General features: G+C 40.4%; 1 protein-coding gene across 2 annotated transcripts in view; it reads left to right on the forward strand.

Moving 5' to 3' along the window:
• The window catches only part of MACROD2 (mono-ADP ribosylhydrolase 2), a 936136-nt gene that overhangs the window by 868371 nt on the left and 52729 nt on the right, over window positions 1-15036 (forward strand). Inside the window, exons 12-13 of one of the 2 annotated variants that reach the window (XM_080408518.1) lie at window positions 11653-11719; window positions 14925-15007. In XM_080408518.1, the coding sequence (XP_080264644.1) occupies window positions 11653-11719; window positions 14925-15007 (150 nt within the window). The remainder of the gene's footprint in view (window positions 1-11652; window positions 11720-14924; window positions 15008-15036) is intronic. The other variant, XR_013931490.1, reaches the window with a different exon arrangement.

Below are 15036 nucleotides of genomic sequence, written 5' to 3' on the forward strand. Positions count from 1 at the left end.
TTCTAAAATTGGATCAAAGTATAATTTCTTCATCGGTATGTCATTGGGAAAGTTGTTAAAAGATGTTAACATCAAAGACTTATTTTTCAGAGTTTCACGTTGCTCTCGTTTATGTGGAAGAGCAAAATACCCCAATGCTGGAGAAATCTCTTTATGTGAAACAGTGAAAAAGGATGAACCTTAATCTTTAATCCATGACGGTTCCTTATCATGGATTCTCTTTGACCTAACGTTCCTCAAGTGACAGGTCTCTTCTGCACCTCAACCAGTGGCTCCACCATCTTCATCGTTTTGACCTAGTGCTGTGCATTCAGCTCATAAAACGTTCTGACTGGGGTATAGTGTGAGTCATAAGGAGCAGAAATACGTTAACATCTATCACTTTAAGTAACTGCTAGTAACATCTTGTCACTAACATTGTGACTGGTTGTTAATGGCAAGTACTTAAAGCAATAGCTGTCATCGCCTGGGAGGTGTGGGGGGACCCACGAAATCTCATCCTGACTGGTTATCTTTCCTTTCATGCTGCTGAAATTAACCCAGCTGAAATCAACCCAGCTGAAATTAAAATACCACTTTTATGTTTGGATTAGAGAATTCAGTGATGACAAACTGCATGTCAATTTATGTGCAGGCTAAACATCATGTCAGATCATGGTGTCATTTTCCATATTCCTAAATAGGCGAAACAATAATAGTTTTTATGATATATTTTTATATGGAGTGTGGCTAAAAGCTTTTATTATATCAGTGTCTTTAAAAAAAAAAAAAAGGGGGGGGGGGGAGGAAAAGTATTGGAAAACCGTAAGGTTTTCCTTCCATTGGAAAAATAACTGATATCATTCCGTTAACTATTCCTGTGGCTTACCAGATATAGTTTCCTAGTTTACTGTGCTTGTCAGTGTTTCCTGGTGACCTCCAGTTCACTTTGTGGAGCACAAATGCACTGGAAGGGTGAAGTAAATAGTACGGCAACAAAATGACTGCATTACCCTCGAGCTGTAAAATGCCTGATCTCCTTGAATTTGATGCTGTACAGTAGATTTTGCTGATGCAGAATTGAGGCCTGTAACATATAATCACTGCTGCAGTATTTAATCTAGCTGCTGACGGAGTCCTCTTCTCCTTAGGCAGGAACCTGGCCTGTAATGGTGAGGATTGAAAGTCTAAATTTAGACTTGAGGGTTGCAGCGATGGGAGGGAAAAAAAAAGTTAATTAAAGTGTTTGCTGAGGGGGGCTGGGGGAGAAACCTGGATCAGATTTCTGTGGCATTACCTGTGCCTCTGTTTTGAAGAGGAGTCAAGCAGTTAGGCTCCAGACACTGAATTCCTATAAAGTTGCCGAGTGGCTAGAGCCTAATGTAACACACCTGTGAGCCATTTCCATTTAAGTAAATGGGATTTGCACACATTTGTCTGAGAATAGGATTTAGTTTCTACTGTTCTAATTATTAGCTGTTGGTTTTGACTAATTAAAAGAACTTTTAATGGGGAGCCTTGAAGATTATGAAAGTTGAGAATACGTGATGTGAACCAGAACTACATGTCTGAGTAGTTTTATTTAGGTAGGAGTTTGTCTTCACTTCCAAAGAACTGCCTTTTTCTCCCCCCCTCCCCGCCACCCCACCCCACCCCTCCTTTTTTCTGAGTAGCTATTGCATATAAATAGTCTCAAATAAAACACAATAAAGCCAAATTCTGCCTGAGGTCAACTGTGTTGAATTTTCCTCGTAGTAAAACTGAAGTGCTTTGTGTTCAGTGTGTTTTAACTTTGGGATAGTTCACATGCTTTAGGTACCCCAAGTTTAAAACAAACAAACAAAACAAAAAAAAAACCAAACCAAAAAAAGAGACAACAAAAAAAAAAAAAAAAAAAAAAAAGCCAACCAACAGCTTTTAGCAATAAAAGCAAGTCCAAAGATACTTACAGTTTACATAAGATATTATTTTCACCTTGGTAACATGACCAGATATAAAATACTTAATATATATACACTGAAGCACAGGAAGAACCAGATATTTTTTCCTCTGCTTTAGTTGTCAGTGTCCTTTTAGACTGAAGATGGGAACACAACTTGCTATTTTAACAGCCTCATGCATGCCCTTGTAGCAGTCTGTAAAAGCTGTTCCACTGAGTTCAGTAATATTTCTGCTGTAATATTTTTCTCCAGCACACCAAGCTGGTTCATTGGCTAGAGGTAATGGAGCAATCTCTTTTCAGTGCATGTAAAAATCTCCACAGAAGATCAGGGAAAGTAGCCTCCTTCATTATTACCATCTCTGCAATCAAGGAAAGTCAAATAAGCGGCTGTATGTAAGGAGCTTGTTTTGCAGTAAGCTAAAATAAACACTTGACATGCTAATGAAAGCAATTTTATATTGAACATCTAAAGTATTAATGGTGTCTGTTATACTATTAGATGTATTGTTCTCTGCCTTCAGACTGTTGATAGAGAAAAGCAAGTGTGAACTGCATAGCAGATTCTGCTGTCAGTGGTTGTATTCAGTAGTTTTTCATTGTAGCACAGGTTATTGGCTGGGGAAAAGGATAGACTGGATACATGGAGAATCGTTCTTTGCTCCCAGGTTCCCTGCAGTATTTCAAGCCTGACTTGTTCAAACATGCAGTGTAATTTTTTTTATTATTATTCATATTACCCCACCCTGCCTGGAGTCCTTGGAGAGTAAAATCAGCCAGTGATAATTTTGCCTTTCCCCTCAGTCAGGTGCACTCAGTGATTGAGTGACGGTAAAGTCTCAGGTGAGAAAAATATGTTCAGTACTAAACAAAACTTAGCGTGTCTTACTTCAGTAGCTTCATAACGCAATCCTAAAGTAAGTACATAGACAAAATGTCAGTACTTGTCACAGCGTAGCAGCCAGGAGTTAGCACAAATGCCACAGGTCACCTGTTCTTATTCTACTGATTGTCACCAAGCAAAGGCAGACGACTTTTACAAAAGTCTAACAAACCAAAAATGTAAAGTGTTCCCTATTTCTCTTAGCCATCTCCCCAGATGTCCTCCTGTACGTGCTGAACAGTGAGGTGTGTGCAATAGATTTTCCTGATACTGTGAGAAACAAAACTGTTTGCCATTTCCTTCCTTATGGGATTTCTCAGATATAAAACGGAGCCTGCCCAAGAGCTGCCCTATCCATTCCCACCATGGTCTGCAGCTGATCAATAGTGTATCAAAGACAACTAATACATCTAATAACAGCAGGACAAATGCCTGATCTTTCTCCTCCTCCAGGAGAAAGATAATCAATCCATGCAGCAGAAGCTGTTTCTGTGCCTCCTGAGGTCAGGATCCTCCTTGCCCTCCCTTGAGGGATGTGAAGACAGGACTGAAGCTCTGCAAGTTGTCTTGCTCCAGCTTTTCTCATAAGCTTCTCCCAAAATGAGTGACCAGATTCTTCCTGATAGATTGATAGGTTGTCAGTCTCAGGCAATCACCTTAGCGGAGGCTCAGTGTATGGTGCGAGGAGCTGGTCTGGTGGAACTGTTTGTCCGGGATGAACTTTGTCTGTTTTCTGTTCATGTGGTGGAAAGGAGAACAGATTGATGGATAAGCCAAGCCAGGAATGTCAAAATGAACACAAATCATCTTTAAGATAGTTGGTAGAGTTGGTTCCTTTGTTTGATGGGGACATCACACTATTGACCCCTTGGCTCTTAAGGGCAACATCGAATGTCTGAAATGTCACCTAGCAGTGGCAGGAGTCTGAGGCTCACCAGCAGGCTGCTGCCTCACTCAGTGGATGCTCTGCTGATGAGACATGTCAGTCTAGTGATCAGAGTACACATTAGAAATGAGGCGAAATGGAGTCACGTCTCGTATTGACCACTCTTTGGTTCAGCAGGTCGTGGTGATTAGGAGGGATGCTCATCAAGGAGACGCTCTGGCTCCTCACGCCTTCGCCCAAAAAGATTTTGTCCAATGGTAAAAATTGCATACCTTTGGGACTAGGGAAATTCCCCTCATTTTACAGCTTAGTCCTTTAATTGTGAGATTAACATAAGGCTTCCCCTTCCTGGTTCTCCTTTGTATACCAGGAATTTTGCAGCTTTGCTCTCGCTCCTTAGCTTCATAGAGAGGGATATAGCATATGTACCCACAAAAGCCAACAGGCTTGTGCTGCTTTCCTCCAAGTGGGCTTAATGGGGGCGGGGAGAGGTGCATACAACAGCTGCTGTGTGTTGCTGTTACACAGTGGAGTTCAAAGCATCTTTTCTAAGGGCCTTCTAATAGTATGCAGCCTGATTGTGTTTCTCTTTAAGGTGTGGATTAATATTAACTAGACTCAACTTCTGATTAGTTTTAAAGTGTTCCTCGGTTTATAGCAAGCAATTCTTTTATCATTTGATAAATAGTAGCTGCATTTCCTCTTTGCATCCCACAGGGCAGTAATATTCTTCAGTAAATTTCTGCTCCACTCATAATCTACTAAAAATGAACATCCCGACACATAATTATACTTCAAAACCACGCACTCTTATTCAGCCTTAAAAGTGCTGCTACTTAATAAGGTAGCTTAGAAGTTACTGTATTCTTCTTGCCACCAAACCAAATCCTTAAATAAAACTTTAAATTAAGATAAAGAACTACAGAAGAAATTCCCTGGGAAGCATGTGTATCAAACATGTCTGTGAAATGTTTCACCTTAATGCAGATTGGTTATATTTAAAGTGATGCTATTAACCCCTATCCACATCAGTTGATAGCTTCTTTTTTCACTTCTGTTTTGAAGTCCACCATCTGTCTTGACTGATTACAGCTCTCACAATATCAGGTGATCACCTTCCACCAAGCTAGGGGAAAAACAGGACGTTTTCTGTATTTTTATTTGTATTTGCTCACTGAGCAAACCCTTTTTAGAGGATTCTTTTCATTGCTGAAATCGCTTCTACTGTTTCATTAAATTGCCGTGTAGTGGCAACACAAGACAACTTTGAAATGCAGCTCATTTTGGCCTCCGCAGGTGACATGCAGTCCTATTGTGTTGACCATTTACCCGTTCGGGTTTCTTTTAGCAGCTGAATGTACGTGTGTGTAAACCACACCAGGCAAATAGTTGTAATTCCTGTTTTCATGCTAAATGTTTCAGAGTAGATTTTCTTTCTCCTGAGATGAGCTAAGGTGCAAAATACTAACTTACTAAAGTGACTAATGCAATGTTGTCAGAGGAGAATTATACACAGTGACAAACCAGCGTACCTGCAGGGGACTCATCTGTCAAGGAATTCATTTCTCATTTCTAACCATGATGTGAATAACATCATGATTGTTCAGGTCCAGTGCAGAAGTCAGGGCTAGCCCCTTAATTCTGAAATATTTATGCAAAATAGCGCATGTTTTGGTTCACGTGTTTTTTTTAACAAGTGTGATCTCCTGTGTGGCTTCTCTGTCCGTTTCCTCCCTTTGTTACATTGCCACACCATATGATTTCATGACCTGCATGCAAAAACATCGAAGTATGTCTCATGCTTTGTTTTGACTGTGGCTTGGAAAAGAAGCTGTGCCACAGTCCTTAACGGTATCTAGCTACCAGGCTCTTAGGCACACCATGACAGTATGAATGAATAGTAAGTAGTTATAGTAATGATAAAATTTGTGATCATATTGTGCACCTTCACGTGCAGCACAGTGTGTGTATTTTTTGCATCAAGATGCCAACTGTATCTTTGTCCTCTGTATGGGCTGCATATGACATCTAGGGCATGATGTCCATATTCTGGTTATGTTGGACAGCTCAAGCTTCCAGAAGCTGTCTGCTTTCATTTGTTTTGAACGCTCACAGTTGCAGATTGTCAGAAATTTAGATGGTCAGCATCTTCTGCAATGAAATTATGGCTGTCTCTTGCCAAACACCTGTAATGCAAAATCTGACTCACGTTGTATGTCAGACAGAAGAATTACACCCAGTGAATAACCAGCCTAGCACAACGTTCCCAGCAATGTTATGTATGAAGTGGGTTGGGACAAATCTGAGTGCTTGTGTCTTCCAAACACCTAATCTGATGCTGTAGCTGTTGTCCCCTGGTTCTTCCCTAGCCAGGAAAGGTATAATGAAGCCAAGTTACTTGCCTTGTGATCCATAGAGTGAGGCAAATGGAACACACCTTGCGACTTCAGTGGGCTTTAGATTAGGTTCCTATATTTCTCAGGATATTAAATAGGTGAGATACAATATAATTATTGTTGACCTCTGAGATAATGCCCAGGAGCTATAGTTTTCTCATTCTTTTCCCACACTCCTCAACAGTTCTTGACAAAATGCTGCATGAAAATGAAAACCTGTTAGTTATTACGCCTGACAACTTCTTTAGGCTGGGTGCATTGACAGCAGCGCATTCAGGTCTGCGTCTGCAGTGAGGTAAATTGTTGAAGCAGCACAGAGAAATGTCGTCTCATAACTCCATTAAATAATCACTGCAGATAACTCTTTACTAACCCGTCTTAAAATTTACCCCAAAGGAATTATATACAAGTAGTGATTAAAACTGACTTAAATCATAATTTAATTAAAATAAATTAAAATGCAAACTGAAAATGTTCTTTAACCTCAGGCCACCACCCTAATGATTCATTTAAATGCATTTGTAGTTCTACAATAACGGCCTTTGTGTGTATTTGCTTCTTGCTTTATGTGTGATACCATTTTGCCAGTGGAACTGTCTAAAAACTGTTGCAGGCCGTATGATCTTGAGGGTATATATTGCTACACGTGGGCTTTCTTCTCACATTTCAGGAGTTTCACTGAAGTCAGCAAATCTATTCATACAGAATGTAACAGCTGTAAGATCAAGGCCTATATTTTTAATTTTGTCATTAATTAGTTTCCCCGTTATCCTAGAAGGACCTTCACGTCATTAGTATGATTACTGTGGCAGTATTTTTGTGCTGTAAAAAAAAGATAATTCAAAACCGGCATCCTTTATCTGCCAGATCTCGGTTTGTATTTGCATTTGCCATAGAAGCGTGGCGCAGCTGGCAGGGAGGTTTGCAGGCCAGGCCGCAGGAGGGATGCACGGTTGCTGCCCACCCAGAGAATGCACCCAGACTGGCATGGCAAGAGCCCTGCCTGCGGGGATGTAACAGGGCCAAAGCTGGTGCTCAGGGAGGTGGTACCTGCACAGATATGCAAGGGTGGCAGATAAGAGGTGAGGCTGAGGCATTGGCCCCGAGTCTCTTTCTCTTCTGCTCCAGGAAGGAGGAGGTTGTTTGAAGGCACCTTCCTCTGTTGACACACCACAGATGGTAGTACAGCTTTCTCAGTAGTAAAAACACTTCTATTATTAAAAACATCTATGTTGGAGAGGTAGAAGTAGACTCGTTTGTACTGTTTACGCAGAATTTCTTCCTTTAACTAAACATACGTTATCGGCAATTCTGTTTTCTTCTGGAAAATGTCTTTTTTGCACTGTTTTTTGAGGTGTCTTTTTGCACCATTTTTTGAGACACTGACTTTAGCCTCAGCTCTACGTATGTCGCTGACTACTTGTGAAGAAAGGTACTGCTGAAGAGGAGTAGGTGTATGAGCAAACCTGGCACTATTCAGCTCTGAAATGGGAAAAGCAAGAGGCCAGCAGGCTATTAATATTTTTGACTTGCCATATTTGTCGCAAGAACAGTGAGAGATGTAAAAAGCCATGTGCCTCCAGGCTCTCACAGGGAAAAATGGGAAGAATATAAAACCTGCTTTGGTGCTGCTGCTGAGAGCTTGTCCTCTGGACTTTCGTAGAGATCTTGTCCCAGCCCTCTCCCGTCTGACTGTCGGCTTATTATTTATCATATCGTCTGCTTCGTTCTGGGGCTGCTACTGCAGCTGGCATATCACTGTGCATGCTAAATACCTCTCCTTAACATAAAGTGGGCAGGCACTCACAGAGTATCTAGTTTTCTAGTTCAGTTAGAAGTGCAGCTTGCTCTGCCAACTTGCTGAGTGTGCTGATTGATCGCTGTTTGGCCTGTTTTCTACCAAATATAAATGAGAGTATGTATCATTTGGGGGAGGGGGGGACATTTTCTTGCTGATCTCAAAGTAAAAGGCCAAGAGGGGAGAGCAAACACCTATCAGGCAGTAGTCAACTTGGCAAGGGAGAGCAAAATATATGACCAGAGGTAGGTATTTTAGTGTCGGATGTGCTTATTTTGTTTGTACAGTGCTACTGCAATTCTCAAACTCCTGTTTTTTCAACTGACTGCCAGGCTGGGGAAAAGAAACAGATGTTCCCATTTGTCTTTTGATGTGGCTCAAAATCATTTACATTTGCTGGCCTAAAACGACACGACATGTCGTTCGCCACTTTTTCTATCTCCTTTGGAGTGAGTGACAGATTGCTGTTCAATTACTACTATAATAGAAAAGCAGATATTGTGAGGACAGCTTTCACCTAAAGGAAATGCAATCGCCAATTGCTGCAGTACTGGAAAGAGAAGGATGGCAGATACTGTAGAAGCCATCCAGTGGAAAAGACATTTTTATTATTAATAATGTCATGAGGAAGACTCAAGGGAAATGCACTAGGGCTGGCTTTTCTGCCTGGAGAAAAGGAGAGCCGAGGTGAATAAAGATATGGTGAAAAATTGGCTTGCTACTCTTGTGAAATATGTTTCCAGCTCTTTGCCTTGAGCATGTGCTACTTAAAGCCTTTCCATTTGCTCTACCCCCAGTTCCAATGGAGAGCAATAATTACAAAAAGACTCTTCATCAGTAGAAGACACTCAGTGAGAGGCTCATTACACGGGTTTTTAAAACATGGAGAAAACTGTTTGTCAGATGCTTTGGGATTAGTCACTTCTCCACCCTATAGTTTGCTTTCTTATTACTGTATTCATATTCCACTTCCTCCCTTTCTCCTGAGATGAAGAGATGCTCCAGGCCAAGCAGAGCTTAACCCTTCCTTCTGCAAGTCATTTACTTGAGGATCAGTTGTCCACTCTTAATTTTTTAGCCTTTCCTTTTCTCCAATTGTATCAAAGCCACTTGGCAGGCACGACGCATACTTTCAATATGCTGATTGAGATTAATTTTCATGTCACGATCCAGTCAATCTGTTGGACTGGGTCAGAGTACAAGAGGTGAAGCTTCTGCTTAAAGTCTTTTACATTTTTCTTTCTGAAGGAACAAAATGAAGTGTTAGATGGAAAACATGTTGAGAATCCAATATATAGTGCTATAATTATTGTTCTATTATACCAGTTTTAAACAGTGACTCTCCAGTGAAATAATGAAACATAGGACTGATAAAACATACCAATGGATAGGTGCTTTATCTGATAATCTGATGAACCAGATGATATTTAAACTTTCTTTGTAGTTTGTTTGGTCTGAGTGACTTTAACAAGAGATGTAGTCCCTTGGCAATAAACACGAATGAACTCTTGAAATACCTGGTTTTAGCCAAATAACTCTTAGTTATAGTCATGCTTGTTATAATGGATGTAGAAACAAGCGTTGTCTGGGAATGTAGTTTTACACTGTGAATGCAGTAAGGTAATTGCTGAAATTATTTTCAGTGATATATTGGTAGTTACCATTTATGCCTGACTTGCTTTTTCCAAATGTAAAAGTCTTTTTGTGCAAAGCGAAACATGTGGCACTTGGCCGTAATTAAATCCTTTATACTTTGGCACCACTTGGTTTGCAGTGATGCAATATTCTCTTTGGAACTGACCTAATGGTAAAGATTTTTCAAGTGTCACGCACTGTTGTGTTATAGGATTGCCTTGAACGTACTGTCCCTTTTCACAGGTCCTGAGCTAGGTGACATTATCCTTTTGAAAAACATCCTGCTGATGCAAAGGATTTTTTTTCCTTATTTATTAATTGCTTGCTGCAAAGCTTGCGAAGTCCCAAGCCCATGTTTTAAAAGAAAAGGGAAGGGGGAGAGAAAAGTGTATCTTCTAGTACACCTAACTTTCTATTTTACATGCAGTCTTCCTATTGTGTGTGGACAGGCAGAACGCTGATTTTGAAAATAATACATTTTGATTTCAAGTGGAGGAAGAAAAAACCCAGCTGGTTTTATCAAGCCATTTTGGTCATCCATGTAATGCAATTTTTTACAGGTTAAAGCTCCCTAATGTGCTAAGAAATCACTATGGCTAGTCATCCATTAAGGCTGGTTAAAAGCAGTACAAAGAATTACCAAGCACGCAGAAGGCCTGAGTCCCCAGCGATGGCCATCGGCTGCTGCCTGCCCACCTCTCCCCTCTCAGGTGGGGTGGCAAAGTCCTGCTCCATCTCCTCTCCTGAGAGCAGCTCTGCGCAGGGTCAGCCTGGAAATACTTCTCCACTAGTCCCATCTGCTGGATGCCAGGATGTATTGCCTGCTGGAAAGGGAGAGCATCATACCTCAGGCTTTAAATATTAGCTGAATGCAGCATGCCACCAGATGTACATTTTCCTCTGAAAAACACGAGCTTTCTCTGGGTTTCTTCCATCCACCTAATTACATTTGGGCTACTGCTGTTCTCTTCAACAGTCCCCGTGTGTTAAGCAAAGGCAAGGTGGAGGCGCGAGGAACTTGAACCGTGTTGCTTTAGAGAAGCTGTAATCAGAAAAACCTAGGAGCCAGAAAAGATCACAGCAAAAAACATGTGTATCATTATCCAGCCATTTACAGGCCTGGGAATGAATTTCCTTTCTCCCAGTATATATGCTCAGCAGTCAGTTTTTCAAATGCTTCATTAAGGCTGGTACTCGGTTGTTCTTGCCATCTATCTCGCCATGCTGGAAAAGAGGGAGTGCAGCCATGGCATCTGATCCAGCATGCTGCACTGCAGCCTCTAATATTACTGTGAAGCTAAAAGAGCCCTCTCCATCGTCAAAAATACAGAATTCCGGATATATTTCTAATCGGGCCAAGCAAAGTTTAAGAGAGCTTGATCTCACGTCCATAGACGTTCCCCAGGGTGTTACTTCTCTCGGTGGTAATTTGCTGTTTGGTACCTGCCTTCCAAAAGGGAGCTGGAGGGAAGAAAATGGATAATGAATGCAAATGCAAAGTAGTGGAGAAAATTGGGAATGAATGTGAATGTAAAAAGGGGGGAAATGCATTCAGTCCTAGCAATCTTGCTTTGCTTTATTTTTTTCTCTTCTTTGCAGTCACATGTGATGCATTTTTGTACTTAATGCTAAGTGGTGGTGTGCCTTTTGCTTTAAAGTAAAATTGAGGTGATTCTCCCCCTCCTATTCTTACCTTCCATAGGCATTAAAGTGGATTCTGCAGGTTGGAAACAGCCACTTCAAGGATCTCGTGGGAATGTTACTGGAGGAAAATAATTCCAGGAAAAAATCTTTACAAAATACGTAGGCTAAGATCAAGCAATGATTTCATCTATTGCAGACAGTGTTTAGGGAGACATACCTTTATTTGCTATACACATATTTCCAGTGTGCTTGTTGAGATAAAATCTTTAATCTAACCCCCCTTCCTCAGTTTGAGATGTGAAAATGCGACTGTTTTAAATGTAACTGGTTATGTTTGCAGGTTTTTTCAGTTTACCTTTGTATCTCCTCTTTTATCACAGCACCTTACTGTAAATTAGCAGTTTGTGCTGAATTGGTTACAATTAATATTGCTGCTGCTGTTACCAATAAAAAGATATATCATAAATGATTTTTATGTGTTTTCCTCAATAGGTGGTAATGGCACAGAGGAGAAGCAAAAGACCGAAGAAACGGAGGCCCAGAGCCAAGAAGCAGGTTTGTGCAGAGTTCCTTAAAGGGCTTTCTAAGGTTTATCCACCTTAGTGAACAATAACCTTAGTCAATGCTATTGAAGGAGAATGTTTGTACATTTTCACCAGATTAGCTCAGGCCTTGAGCAATTCTTCCATTACAGACCGAAACTCCATTCATTATGAATGAATGGGTTGCAATGCAGGAATGCAAACCTCCTTCTTTAGCTTACCAGCTCTACAGTCTCCCTTTAAGGTGGACTACCTCTAGCTGAGCCTGTAAATAGAAAGAAATAATTTTGCCCTCTGTCTGCAAGGGAGTAGCCCTCTGCATAGACCAGAAATGGTGGAAAAGGAAATTTGGAGAAGGAGGAAAAAAGCTTCTTTTGATGAAAACTGTACTTCTGAAGATTTTAAAGGCTATTTGAAAGTTTTAACAAATTGTCTACAAAAGTCTCAGGGGTTATGAAGATTTAAATCCTTACAGAATGATACTGCATATACTGTGAATGAATGTCAGAGGTCACGAGCAGCGGGTTTTGCAGACGGCTTGCTTAGAAATGATAGTGAGGTCAGTATTTTAAAATACAATGTCACTCTGTTCACAATAGTTTCTGTTGTTTTTTTCTGTTTATGGTTGTGCTTTTCATCCTACCCAACTCTGTTCAATGCAAAAGACAACTAGAATTAATCAGTTATCAAAACAGCTGAACTGACAATCAAAATGTCTGTAAATCTCCTCATTTCTTAAGGATTTGTTTTAGCGTAGTATTACATGTTAGCACCATGCTTGTTTGCTTGGGGTTTTTCTCACTGCAGCGCACAGTATTGCCTACACATACTTAATCCAGAGACTATGAAATGGTTTTCTTCAGAAGCTTTTTGTTTTTTAAAATTCAGAATTGAAGAATGTTTTCAATACGTGGAAGATTGAGCTGAAGACGACCAGCCGTAAATGTAGAAAAGAAATTTAGAAGGCCTGGAATTTTTACTTATCTGTTTTGTGTACTGCATTGTGGCCGTTTCCAGATGAGGAGTTAATTTGATGAGGGTCCTTCTTTTTGTCCTGTGCATGGCACACAGTGTGTGTGGAAGTGCAGCATTTCTCCCCGCACTCCACAGGTCGGTCTTCTGCAACTATGTGTTAACAGCTGATGCTGTCTGCAAGTGCTTGAAGTCCTTCTAGGTTTCATGTCCTCTTTATCACCTCTTCTTTATGTCCTCATATGGGGCAAGCTGTGGGAGGTGAAGCCATAGGCACACGGTGTTACAGAATAAAAAAAAGATTCCCATGGACCTCGGCAAACTTTGGACCTAGGCCCTTTATCATCCCCAAGATAAGCATGCAGTGGTATTTTGTAAGTGCTGGAGAACAACCATGTTTCCCTTCCTGGGTTTTTCACTTTTACTCTGGTCGTATTTTAAACAGGCAAAGGGGACGAGGAAGAAGGGATGAATGAGTTGCTCTGTCTGAATCTAGACTGTTTTGAATCTCTGACTAAGCAGGGGCATATCTTTGACCCAGCGATGCTGAACTTTTAACTGTACTAAGTACTGCTTGGCTGCTAACTCACCTAGGAGCTCCTAGCTCCGGTGTTAAACCCGGTGATACAGCTGCATACAAATGCCAAATGCAGCCCGTGGTGCTTCTCAGCTGTGTTCGCTCTGATGGGGTGCGTATTTCCCCGGTGTTTTCATTCGTAAAACGGTTCAATTGAATGATACGCATTTCATTTTTCCCAAGAGAATTAAGGACTATGTACCTCTCTAAATTATTACTTTGCTACTGGAGGTGTCTTAAATGCATTGTGTTTTTCCCAAAACCATCATTACGACTTGTTATGTTATGAGCTGTCAGAGCTGGTTTATCAGAGCTGTGATGTACATTCTTTCGCTATCTCATATTGGTAGTCATGTTCTGTTACTATCATGAAGAGTGTCAAGGAAAAGATCCAGACATTTTAGGTCCCAGATCCAGAGCACGTCATATTTTAGGAATGCATTTTAGGTGCATGCCTAAAGATAGCATCGTGCCTATGCATAGTCCATGAATCACCTCCTCGGTCACAGGCACACAGTGTTACAGGGAAAAATTATTTGGCTTAACATTTTTCCCTACTGGTTCGCATAGTGGCAAGAACAGAGAGGTGTACAATTACCTCGGTTAGTTAAGTTCAGCTAATGAGTTGCTGCTGCTTTCCACTCTACTTGTTGTGGAGACAAAACATCATCAGGAACTTTTAGATTGCTGCTTCTGTGCCCTTTCTTGGCAGTAGGAAATGACCTGATTTTCTAAGATACACAGTTGTAAGCCTAAAACGTTTCTAATCGCTATGAATGATCACCGTAAGGAGCAATCCCATCAAATGTTAAAAGTTCTTATTTGTATTTTGTAAACCAAAAGGCATAACCTTCATCTGAGCGTGATAAATCACAAATAATATACTTCGATATTGTGAAAGAAAATGTAGGAGAAGAAATAAGACCCTGTATTCTTACCCACTCCATTACTTACAGATTCATATATTCTTATTATACAGTAGTGAAAAAGCCAGTTATAGTGTGCAAAGACTGGCCTGAAATTTTTCAGCTATTACTGTGTGTTTTTTTAAAAAGTCTGGTTTCCAATCTATCATCAGTGAACAATGAACCATCAGTTAACACATGGAAAAACAAAATGGCAGGTGCTTCAGAGCTCTTGTTTCAAGGTAGTTATAAATACTCGGAGACTATATTAGGAAAAAAAATTTGTCAGAATCATCAGAGGCAAGTCTTTTGCAATAAATGAAAGGCTAGAAATGAACACAAAGGCTTATGAAGGTTTTAGAACTATAAAAATTGCCAAGATAAGACAACAGTGAAAGTTAAAAAATTTATTAATTTCAGGCACTAGTTTTATCTATTAACTGCAGTAGTTCTATACGCATGCTCTACCATTAAAAAACTCCGAGCTACAGATTTTTCAGGGACTTGCTAAATTTAGGCTTGATTTATGAAAGCTTCTATTTTCAGGAAAGCATTTGCATCTTTTGATTCCAATGGGATTCATGGACACGATTAAAGTTAAGAATGGCTTAATTGTTTTTTCTCAAAATATCTGGATTAAATGAAAAAAGGAATCTCAAAGCAAATAGCAACACCAGCCTACCCATGGAACCGATAGCTGTTCCTCAGTCTGTACTATGAGAAATTGAAATATAGACTTGATCTGGCAGTATTGTAATGTAAGTTTAGCCCTGGCTTCGGGAAGACAATCAGACCTGTGATGGCCGGTGAATGCAGTGTGAAGAGATGGAAGCCAAGCAAATCAAATTCAGGTCTAGTATCTTGCCTCAAGAAGGCATAA

Source organism: Falco punctatus (assembly GCF_963210335.1).
Source record: "Falco punctatus genome assembly, chromosome: 12".
NCBI lineage: Eukaryota > Metazoa > Chordata > Aves > Falconiformes > Falconidae > Falco > Falco punctatus.